The 12,337-nt window shown below is 39.2% G+C and overlaps 1 protein-coding gene across 1 annotated transcript in view; it reads right to left on the bottom strand.

The window, feature by feature from the left end:
• The window catches only part of LOC126473496 (serine/threonine-protein kinase SMG1), a 353,891-nt gene that overhangs the window by 135,558 nt on the left and 205,996 nt on the right, over window positions 1-12,337 (bottom strand). Inside the window, exons 27-30 of the mRNA XM_050100581.1 lie at window positions 5,874-6,065; window positions 5,474-5,780; window positions 2,796-2,968; window positions 192-419 (exon numbers count right to left, since the gene is read on the bottom strand). Coding sequence (XP_049956538.1) covers window positions 192-419; window positions 2,796-2,968; window positions 5,474-5,780; window positions 5,874-6,065 — 900 coding nt within the window. The remainder of the gene's footprint in view (window positions 1-191; window positions 420-2,795; window positions 2,969-5,473; window positions 5,781-5,873; window positions 6,066-12,337) is intronic.

Here is a 12,337-nt window from a genome sequence, read left to right as displayed (position 1 = left end):
AAGTACTACTGCAAATTGAAATTTACACGTTCTACATTTTGAAGAAAAATAACCCTTGGAGAGCTAACAATTCTGAGAAGCAGCAACAACATAACAACTATAAGTTTATCTGTTACAATATCAGTGAGTCTAATGTCAGAATCTACAACCAATATGTAATGGGTGATGTATTTAATCTGAGAAATACTAACAGGTTTAAGAACAATGCGATGTTTCTCAGCGATCAGTCTATCACGCTCTGCACGGTCCAATGCAGGATTGTTGTCAACTCTGTGTACTTCCACCTCAAGCTGCTGCAAACGACGCGAAATTTCTGTGTGATGTTGGCTTAGTGTGCCAAGCCAAAGTTCATCCCACAACAGCGTTATGCGCCGAAGTTCCTGAACAAGTAGCTGTACCTGTGATATTGCTTCAGGTGCCTGTAACAGAAGTATTACATGTTAAGAAACTTAACCGCATACATCCTTGTTTATATTGTGCTTGTCTGTGATATGCTAACAAATTGCAAAAGCCAAAGAGTACTCTGCTTTGACACCACAATATATGAAAACACATATCTGCTCACTTTTCTCCACATATTTCGGGTAACTCTTTCCTGTCACTAACACAACTGCCACTTACAATTCCACACAACTATCTTATGAAATTCTGCGTAGCCTGATAAAGCAGTGACAGACAGGATTCACTACATTAAATGATAAAAGATGAAATCTATCTACTCACTCACCCTATACATGTGCATACAAAACTTGAACGCACAGCTAAATGTGTATGTGTGGTAAGGATATACAGCATATCTCTCTGCCAATGAAATTTGAACTTAATATTTAATTTATTCATTCATTAGTTCTTTCATTTATCAATGCTTCTGTGGCCAAAACAATAATATTTACTTTCAGTTCCCTCAGTACACAATCCAATGACATTGAAGAAGTAGTAAAATTCACAGTCAGTGTCTAATAAATAAGTTCCTTGTAGTGGCTATTTTCTGCTGCAGCTATATATAACAGAAATGATATGAAGTTTTGGATAAATACAATGAATCTAGCTTGCTAATCACAGGATAAGCAAAGAATTTATTGAAACACACAAATTCCAACTTTAGCATGTCAATAACATGCAAAAAATAGAAAAAGATTGACTTTCAATCTGCTAACACACGAGTGAAAGCAGTACAGAAATTAAGACACTTAAATGACACCCACTGATGATGCCTTGTTAATAGATGCAAAAGTGTCCAGGTGATTAATACATTCAGCTGCAGCATGAAAATATGTTTTAATTAACAGGTAATCTGATTATATGTCCTCCTTCCTCTTGTTTTAACGGTCATGGTATTTTAGGCACTGAAAACATTCATATAAAACACCAGTTGCACTTCATTGCTATCTTTGCAGAAAGTGATTTATTTGTTATGTCTGCATCTGCATCTGGCAGTCAGTCTTTAATGCCATCATATGTTCGTAGGCAAATGTCAATACAATAAATAAATGAATAAATCTTTATCATCGGTAACTGAAATTTGCATTACCACGTAAAAGCTGGGACTTCTGTTTTACATTTCACATTACTCTAAGAAGAAAATAGAAAATAATTATTTGCTTGTATTTGTTCAAATTTCTCTGCTGTGCTTGTTCTTTGCATAAAAGCGTAGGAATGGAATCAATATTTATCTCCATCACTAAAGGTGATCACTTGCACATTATTTTTGAAAAACTAGGTATACCTGGCTTCATTGTCCTCTTGTGAATAGTTCTGTTTGTCAAATTGTTTGCAGGCTATAGGGACAGCTTACATATTGTCCCGACAGATGTCTTTGGAAAAGTATTTCCACTCAAATGCCCATGTGTATTTTCAGTTCACTTGATTGAATAGCTGTACCACTATATCAAGAAACTGTTTCCTTATGCAGACATGTCAAAAAACGCCTACATTATATTTGTGTCGATATGGAATATTGCCTCTTGTCAATAATAGAGACATGTATATTTGTGAAGTGAAACATTCATCTTTCAGTTTTTGGAGAACAACCTACAATAATAAATTTTTATCACTGAACCCTAAAGAAAACACATTGAAATTTTTCTAATGGTGCATCAGTGTGTTGTGTTGTGTTGTGGTCCCACATAAGCTGATTACTCACAGTATATAAAAATTCTGTGTGTTTTGTTATTAAATTTGAGCCATAAATTTCTCTCTCTAAGAAATTCAATGATCTGCAAAAGGTCCACCGAATAAATTTGGTAGTACTATTACTAAAAACCTTCTATACCACTATGTTTCAACTGTGATGTTGAAGTTCTAGACAGGTAGCCTTCCATCCAAATCTTATACATTTTCATTAATTTTCTGCATTTGTTTCTCACACAATCCCATAACCATTTCCTGAAAAACCTATTTCTCACTGCCTACAGAGTTTTGAAAAGTGTCTCTTCCATATGTAGAAGCAGACTAATTCATTATCATCAGCCACCAATATGATTTTGGACAGGAGCAGTTTTTTGCTATAGTTGCTGTGGTTATTGCATAAACTTCGTATCTAAGGCATAAATGTCTTTAAAGTTGTGTTACACAAACATAATTGAAACTTATAACACAACAAATCCTAATTGGAAACCATAAAGCCACTAGACAACTCATTGTTTACTTTACATTATCATTAGTAAGTTATACATAAGAACCATCAAGTGCACAAGCACCATCACAAACTAAACTCAAGTTAATACTGAACAAAACATAACATGTAATAATTAAATAAGAACAGCTAAAACTAAATGATGAGACTTCTGAATCACCTGCTTAGATAATGTATCAACCATAGCCAGAAAACAGTTTCTTAACACTGAAGCCTGCGTTTCATCTTCATTCACAATATCATCGTCGTCGTCATCATCATCTTCCTCTTCTTCCTCATCCTCTTCAACTACACTTTCGTCTACTGGCTGAGAAAGACTGGATCCAAATAGTTCTGGAAGATAAATTACAACCAATATATGAAGACTATGTTAGTAACTAAAATGAACATGAATTATTAAAATCAAAAATTGTTACAAAGCTACATTAATTACTGGATGTGTTCTTGATTTATGCTACAAAGCTAAAAGCAGTGAAAGTTAAGCTGCAAGTGCAATGTGGCTATAATACTTACAACATTATGAAAAGGATAGGCAGTTACTCACCATACAGTGAAGATGCTGAGTCGCAGATACACTGAAAGCTTACTTGTTTGACAGTCTTGTGCTGTGCCTATCCATGACTCAGAATCTCTGCTATATGGTGAATTATTGTCTATCCTTTTCATAATATCGTCATTCCATCCTTACAAGTGAGTTTCATTTATAGGCAGAGTTTTGTCATAATACATCAAAACTCCACATAACATCAGTCAATCAACAAAATCATTCCTTCAGCACTGTCTGTCATCATATTTTGGGGTTAAGAATGACACGAAAGTAAGTTTGGACAACTTAACACAAACACGAACCAACAGACAGACATAGAAAAGTTGATATAAAAAAAGACTGAAGCAGTGCTGGCAGGTAGCTTGATAACTTTAGTTAAATGCTATTAAATGTTTTTGCCTCAGCTGTTCGAATTCCCCAAAGATGCTGTGTAGAACACGGTCACGTACCAAAGTCAGTTTCTCTCTTTAACAAGGCAGTGAAAGTGGACACATCAAACATAGTTAAAGAGGTTTGAGGAAGACAGGCTCTACCAATTCCCTATTAGCTCAGACATCTAGCTTGAAGTTAATTCTTTCCTATATGATAAATTGTTTGGTTGTGAGAATAAGAATTTGTCAATACTAGGCAGTTTGTAATGTCCAAGACCACTCTTAAAACCTCAGCTTTGGGGGGAGGGATGAAGTATAGTGAAGTAGGACTTTAAACAGACAATATGACCAAATTTGATCACAAACGTTAATGTCTACTCCACTAGAGTGGAAAAGGCATAACAGGTGGGAAAGGCATAACAGGTGGGAAAGCAATGGATTTTCTTCTGTGTACTTATCGAGGAATGGTGTACAGATACAGTATTTTGTGCCAATGTGCGCGCGCGCGCGCACACACACACACACACACACACACACACACACACACACACACACACACACACACACACAGAGAGAGAGAGTGCTCTTTTCCTGATATATGGTGTTGCATAGCCATATAAAAGAAACAGCAGGAACTAAGTAAGAAGTGAAATACTGGCACTGTCGATAGGCACGTACAAAATACAACAAGAACAACAACAACATTCCGAGTTCAAAATCTAATAGGTCCTTCTTTCTGCAGTAAAGGGGGATAAGTTGGGCAGGTCATTCAGTTCCCAGAATTGCGGGACCCACCTATTGTGAGAATGAGTGTACACAAATATAATCTCTCCTTGTACTCACGAGACGTGGATCCCAATCTTGGGTATGAATGACCTGCCCTTCCTTTTTAACATTGCTTTCAGAGGAAAGGACTATTAATTCTGAAAGCTATGACAGTGCTGTGTACTTTTACAAGCTAAGTACTGCCCAGCAAGTTTTCTTGAGTGGTTTTTCTTTTGAACAAATGAAATCATTAGATGTATTGCTAACTGAGAAGAAGTAGTACGATCATCTCACTCTGTAGTTTATCAGGTAAGGTCACCATGAAAATGGAAGATAATGCAAGCCGAGCTGTGAATATGTGAAGTATATTAACAAAAATATCTGCTAGCTGCATTACTGACAAAACTTTTGTATTCAAGTGTTGTTTCTCGGACTCCCTTTTATACAGATGTACTTCATATTTGTGAGAAATGCCTTCTGTTGTAAATAATGCAGTTTCAGATGCTGTAAGCAAGACAAAATGCTTCGAAGTGTCGCCACCTCTGAAAAAATGTGAGGGGAAAACTAGCTCAGAATTTACGATTCTGAAGGGTTAGAAAATTCAATAGGGAGTTAAATCAGTTTACCACACATTATTAACAAAATAAGAAATTCATACAAATTCAGTAAGATAGCTGTTAACAATGACAGTAAAAAAAAAAAAATCAGGGCTTTATAAGTACTCAGAATAACATATCAAAGGGAGATCAAGAGAAATGCTTTTAACATAATCCACCAATGGACGGGGAAGCTACTTCTGAAGCCTGCAAAGTGGCTGCACTGTCAACCAGAGCTGCCACAAGAAACCAATTTATTTTGCCAGTTAAGATTTCTGAGGGACATGTGTTGATGGTATACTCATCCAAGTATACAAGAAACTGTTTTATGAACAAACACCACCAACCACGAGCAGTGTATAATATATAGAACAAAGTGCAGGAGCTAGCATACCAGACAAGACCCCTACTCCTACACCACTACTACCGTGCATGCTACCATGCCTATGTTTTGTGGCAAGCTGAATGATTCCAACAAATAGCATGACATTATTAATAATATGTTTTCCTTGATTTTTTTAAAAAATATCAAATTAACAGCTGTATAAACTCAACTCACTAGCTGTTGATGCAGCAACATCCATGTTTCTTATGCGTGCACCACCAGCAGATGCACCGACAACAGCAGGAAATGTGATGAGGTGTGGAGCATCTTCCGCCACACGGCACAGCAACTCAGACAAGCGACGCCGCACATACGGCTCAGGGTGATTGAGGCGGGAGAACAGCTGCGGAATTATGCCTTTCCAAGGGCGGGTAGGTGTCGAAGCAAGTCCTGTCTCCAACACAGCCTGCAGCTCCAGTGCGTGTTTCACTATCAGTCGCAAAAGTCTCAGTGTTATTGTAATAGTGGAACAGTCTGCATCCTGCAAGAGGAACATTCAGTACAGTTACTGGCAGTGAACAGGTTATCAGCATCTCTATGATAACGTCAAAAAGAACACGGCACCAGAACAAACCTCTTTGTCACCACACAGTTCTAAATATCTGAAATATGCCATCGCAGATAATTCGTAATAAGCATAAACACGCTTCTGTGCATTCCTCCAGATATCCACTAGACATGTAAGATTCTCACTTGGTGTGCTCGATAAGACTCTCACATTTTGCAACTGAGATTCTATCATCTCTGAAGTGTTGTAATCTTCTGCCTAGAATTCAAGAAAAAGAAATTACTTAAGCCCATTAAAAATGAAATATCATACTTTCTACACAGTTCTGGGAATGATTTTGGTATTAATATTAATCAATGAAGTTGAAACAAATGACAATTTCTATATCTTACCACAGTACATTTAATTTCACAAACACTTTTTTTTACTCCTACATTCTCCAATATGAACTGATTTGGAATGAGATCTTTGCAACAGTTCTAAGCACTTAGATATAAAAATTCTGGCCTGTATTTAAAGTAAATTCTAAGATGAGCAACTGACAACAACTGTTCAATTAACAGTATTAATTTGATAACGTGAGAGTCAAACGTTGAATAAAACAGCACACACTCTTGCTTTTCTATTCTGATGTGCAGCTACATAAGAGTGACCTCAATAGTCGTGTGTAGTAACTATCCTCCTCCATGGTTGCACACTGCCCATAACCGCCATGTATTGCCCACAACCACAAAGGTATGATGGCAGTGTTTCAAAATGTAATAAACCACTCACCCTTTTATGTTGCTGTACCTTTTACATTGCAACAAAAAGCATCAATCCTAAACAAATACAGATTGAAAGTAAAGTCACTAAAAAATCTGACCTAGGAGCAACAACTCAAAGGTTTGCATAAGTACTCAGAGATGTGGAATTAGCTGTTTCTCATTTAGAACCAGACACTGATAAAATTCTTGAAGATACTGTGATTGGACCAGAATAACCACCTTCCATATGTCCTGTGGTGAGTGATTTGAATGTTTTGGGGGATAAACGCATGTCACAAACTACAGAACCAGTCAATAACGAGTTCTACATCTATACTTCACAAGCAATCTTGGGATGTGTGGCAGGCAGTACTCGTGTACCAGTGTCACTTCGCCTTTTTCCTGTTCCAGTTGCAAATGGTTCGTGGGAAGAATGACTGTCGGCGAGCCTCTGTGTGGGCTCAAATATCTCTAGCTTTATTTTCATGATCTTTTGAGAGATAGATGTAGGAGGAAGCTATCTATTCATTGACTCTTCTAGGAATGTATGCTCTCTGAACTTTCAAATGCAAAGTGCCTCTCCTCCAGAATCTGCCACTGGAGTTGGCTGGGCACCTCCGTAACACTTTTGCACTTACTAAATGAGCTCGTAACGAAACATGCTGCTCTTCTTTGGAAATTCCTTGTTTTCTCTATCAATCCTATCTGGTTTGGATCCTAGACTGACTAGCAATATTGAAATATCAGCTGAACGAGTGTTTTGTAAGCGACTTCCTCTGTTGACGGACTACATAATTCTTTGTGCAGATGAGGATGAAAAATGTCACTGAAAAAACTAGGCCTCAATATAGACAAAATTTCTGAAATATACAAATCTGCACAGATGACAACTGGTTTTCTGGCTTGCAGGAGGGGGAAAAAAATAAATAAATAAATAAAATAAAATAAGAAAATAAAATAAATCGGTAAAGTCCACTTTTAAGAATCAACCAGTATCCAAACTACAAAGACCCACTGTCATCGAACATGCATGCAAGGATTCACATGTGTGTTCCCTTGTTTTAGTAACAATCACATCCTGCCATAACAACTGTGTGGGCGCAGGCGCACACTCACTCACTCACTCACTCACTCACACACACTCTATACTTCTGAGGGCATGCTAATTGTCCATGGAGTGTTAATTTATTCCATCTCAAGCAATCCAAGTGTAATGGACTGGTGTTCTGGTCTTCAGAAGCTATCAGAGACAAACAGACATGCACAAGTCCCAGAGCTGCTCCATCAAAAACAAAGGCAACTGTCTCAGCAGTCTCTTTCATTCTGTATAAACATTCATCATACAAAGCTGCCATCACTTTGGGTCATGTAACCTGCTTTACTATACAAGCTGTGGTCACTGAATAGCCTGACTTTTATTACAAAACTTGTTATTGCTCCCAATTATATTACAAAGTTTATATCCCCCAATGTACTCTCCCTGTCAAGCCCCACAATGCTCCATACGAATTTTCCATTGTTCAAAGAAGTGCTTCCGTCAGCTTGTTGAGAACCTTCCTCACTTTTGTTTTCACCGCTTGTTCCCTTAAGTGCCAATTTGACCTTGAAAATAAAGAAAGTATGGGGGGGGGGGGGGGGAGGAGGAGGAGGAGGAGGAGGAGGAGGAGGAGGAGGATGTTAGTGTTTAACGCCCCGTCGACAACGAGGTCATTAGAGACGGAGCGCAAGCTCGGGTGAGGGAAGGATGGGGAAGGAAATCGGCCGTGCCCTTTCAAAGGAACCATCCCGGCACTTGCCTGAAGCAATTTAGGGAAATCACGGAAAACCTAAATCAGGATGGCCTGAGACGGGATTGAACGGGGGAGGAGGAGGGGGGGCGAGGGGGGGGGGGGTTGAAGGTTGGGCAAATACTGTGGTCTAACACAGTGACACCTTATTTCATGAAGAAAACCTTCACAGACAAGGTGGAATGCCCTATCATCTTGTCTTTGCGAAGCATCCAGTTTTGCCATTCCACAAATCGGATATTTGTCTCCTCATTTCTTCATGAACAGCATTCAGAACCTCGACATAATAATGTTCATTGATTGACTTTCTAGGAACAATTTACCAATTTTTCCAACATTGTTGCCCAATTTTGATGTAGAGGGTCATCCAGGAGGTAGATTGTCATCAGCCATTTCACGTGCATCTTTAAACCTTTTGAACCAATCAAAAACTCATGTTCACAATAAATATTCTTTCTTTTGTAGCAGCTTTCCCAAGTTTCACATGAAACTTGAGCTTAACTCATAGCTCCATCTCAACATTTCGCTCTTACCACCGAGACGCAACACAAGGGCTTCAAAGGACAATTTATACAGCAAGACTGAGTGACCTAACTGGGCCTGTCAAGCTCAGGGTGGAGAAACATCAATGGACACAAATCTGTTCAAAACCTGACATGGTGTGCTCACTGTTTGCAGGTAGTAGCACCAGTTTGCTTGATTGCCTCACCTCATATACTCTTATTTGCAGTCTGCCTTCAGAGAATACCAACAGGTAACAAGACATTAATCCACACAATTTCCCTTGATGTGAGCATTCAAATTATTACTCTCATATCCACACTAATCTGCACAACCTGTTCTTATGTGGACACTGAAAAGTAAGCTGCTTTTGCAATCCAGTCCAACTAATTATTGTTAGTATTCAACGTAGTCAAAGTTGATGTATATCGTACGTATGTAGGTGGGTATGGTCACTGATCCTAAATCAAGATGCTCTCTGTTGATACAGAAACTATAAGGCAAGTTTGTAGCTAGTGTATCCAATGTATGTGGTCCTAGTGATCTGACTCTTCACTTACACCGAGATGCCTAATTGTTGCAAATGTTGCTTAGATAATCAGCTTACTGTCTCATGACATAGAAGTAAATGTTTAACATTTGCTAGCTCTAGTTTAATACTCTCAAATATGATGCAATTAATGAAGCAACCATTTTATCTCACAGAAATGGTGGAAATGTCAACAAATAAAGCACATGTATTCATTGGGAATGGCAGTGAACTACATGCTTATTTGTAACTCAAGTAATTTTTCAGATTAATGATCTCAATTAGATTTTTAAAAGTTAAAAAAAAGGTAGTTCATACAACATTGAGGCAAAACTTGAGCTAAGGCAAATTACTTTTACCAACTGTGACTACAATCTTTATGCTAACAACGTTGGTACTTTCTATGCAAATCTATTTTGGATTAAATGTCATATGTTACCTTCTAAAAAAGGAAACTCCAGGTAGGAATATTAACAATATAGGAAAAATAGATTGCTACTTATCCATACAGAAGACATTAAGTTGCAGGCCCATTAAAAGACACTCGCACAAAGCTTTCGGCCACAGATTTCATCAGTAATAGAGAAACACACACCATTCATACACACAAGCAAGCACGCCTCACACACACATGACCGCCAACTCTGGCAGCAAAGGCCAGTTACCAAGTTACAAAATTGCCTTAAATATTTGGGTGCTTCACATACACTTTCACTTTTATACAATATATCCTTTCTTCACCAGGAGAACATTCTCGTGACTCCAAAATGTCATCATTTATACAACTGAATGGGAAAAATGTCACTGTTTTCTACCTGGTGTATACATGGTCATCTTAGATAGAAACGAGACACTGCACACAATAAATATCATTTTCAAAGCAAAAGTAACTTTGGCTGTAAATTTTTCAACTATGAAAAAAATGCTGAGTTACTCCAGTAGTACAAAAGTAGAATTACAACCTGATGTATCAAAATACAGCAAAAACCTGAGACATCTGCAGCAAGAGTGTCTCAAGGTTCCAATTAACTATTAATATTTTATAAAAATTAATATTGTTTATATAAGTACTAGTAGCACATTTTTTACAGTGTCATCAGTTTCAGTCTTGCTGGATCATCTTGAGATCTCTGTAGTTGCATCAGCAACCTGTTATGTATGTATCAGAACTACACATATGTATTCTGACAAAGACATTACGGGTTTATGAACCATCTACGTACATCAGAAGACGAACCAATGAGACTGAAGCTATTCATACTGTAAAAAGGTGCAACTGTGACTGAAATATAATGGATACAGTTTTTAATATCAATGTAGTTACTGAGCTCTCTCACTTTGAATATGTCAGCTATAGTGACATTTAATTTTAGTTTCCTCTGCATCCAATCACTCAGGTGTAAAAATGAACACTTGAGATGAAGTGGCTCTGCAACATCCAATGGCTAAATTTTTCAAAAGATTTAAAAATTTCAAACTAGTACGTTCACAGAATTATGAAAAGGACATATTGCTACTCACCACATATAGGAGATGCTGAGTTGCAGACAGACAAACAAGTGTGTGTGTGTGTGTGTGTGTGTGTGTGTGTGTGTGTGTGGTTTGAGGTTTTCGGGCGCTAAACAGCGTGGCCATCAGCGCCCAAACGCATAGAAACAGTAACACATGCGGTGGAGGGACGAAGACGGACAGCGAACAAGGAGAACGGCTAAAAGACACAGACCTGACGCAGTTCCAAATCCTCACATACAGAGGCAAAACAAGAGGAGATGAAACGCACTAAAAAAGGAAATGAAACACAAGGAAAAGAGAACAGAAATCAAAGTGAAACAAGTAGGTAATCGTGACTGGCGGACCTCTTACCTAAACCCTGGGTGAGCCAGTCACCCAGCATCACATTAAAATCCTCTCCCTAAAATCCGAGGCAACGAATTGGACAGGACACAAAACCTTAAGACCTTAACCACAGTTGTTGCGTCGTCTTGCAAAATAGAGGGTAAATCCGGTTGCAAGGAAACCACCGCCCTCTGGTCAGAGAATAAAAGACAGTCAAGTAAAATGTGGCGGACAGTAATCTGGAAGCCACAAGCACTACAGATTGGGTGGTCCTCCCACCGGAGTAAAAAACCATGCGTTAAGGGACTGTGCCCGATGCGGAGGCGAGTGAGGAGAACCTTATCCCGCCTGCATGACTGGTAGAACGTACGCCATAGCCGCGTGGTGGCCTTGACCAGCCGCAGCTTATTTTCACCTACTGCCAGCCACTCCTCTTCCCATTGACGCATAACACGAAAACGCAAAAGGGAGGTAACAGCATGGAGGGGGATGGCACATTCATCAACGTGAGGGAGAGAACATGCATCTTTGGCAACCACATCCGCCAGTTCGTTTCCCCTAATACCAATGTGCCCCGGCACCCAGCGGAAAGAAACCACCTTCCCCTGCTGTTGCAGGTGGAGTAGGGCATCATGGTTGTTCTGGACGACCGTATCTGCTGGGTACAAGTGTTGCATGGTCTGAAGGGCACTCAGGGGGTCAGAACGGATGAGAAGACTGGGAACACATCTCATCTGCTCCAATGCCCACAAGATCGCAAACAATTCGGCATCAAAGATGGTAAATGCTGCAGGAAGCCGTAACTTTACGACCCGATCAGGGAAAACAACACCACAACCAACAGAGTCCCTCTGTTTAGAGCAATCCGTAAATACTGGTACATGGTTGGGATGCTGGTTTAAAATATCGTAAAATAAGGAGGTAAACACAAACGCAGGAGTGCAGCTCTTCCGGTACTCTGACAAGTCTAAAAGGACACTGGGCCTCTGGAGCAACCAGGGAGGCAGGCGGGTAAAACCCTGGAGTTGGGGTGCAACACGCTCCACACCAAGGGACTCAAGCAAATGCTTGGCACGAATCCCAAATGGTCTCGTTGCCCTGGGACGACTGGAAAAGAGACGTTCCATAGGC

Source organism: Schistocerca serialis, chromosome 4 (genome assembly GCF_023864345.2).
Source record: "Schistocerca serialis cubense isolate TAMUIC-IGC-003099 chromosome 4, iqSchSeri2.2, whole genome shotgun sequence".
Lineage (NCBI taxonomy): Eukaryota > Metazoa > Arthropoda > Insecta > Orthoptera > Acrididae > Schistocerca > Schistocerca serialis.
The sequence above is the reverse complement of the archived record's forward strand: the minus strand, read 5'-3'. Positions and strand labels throughout refer to the sequence as shown.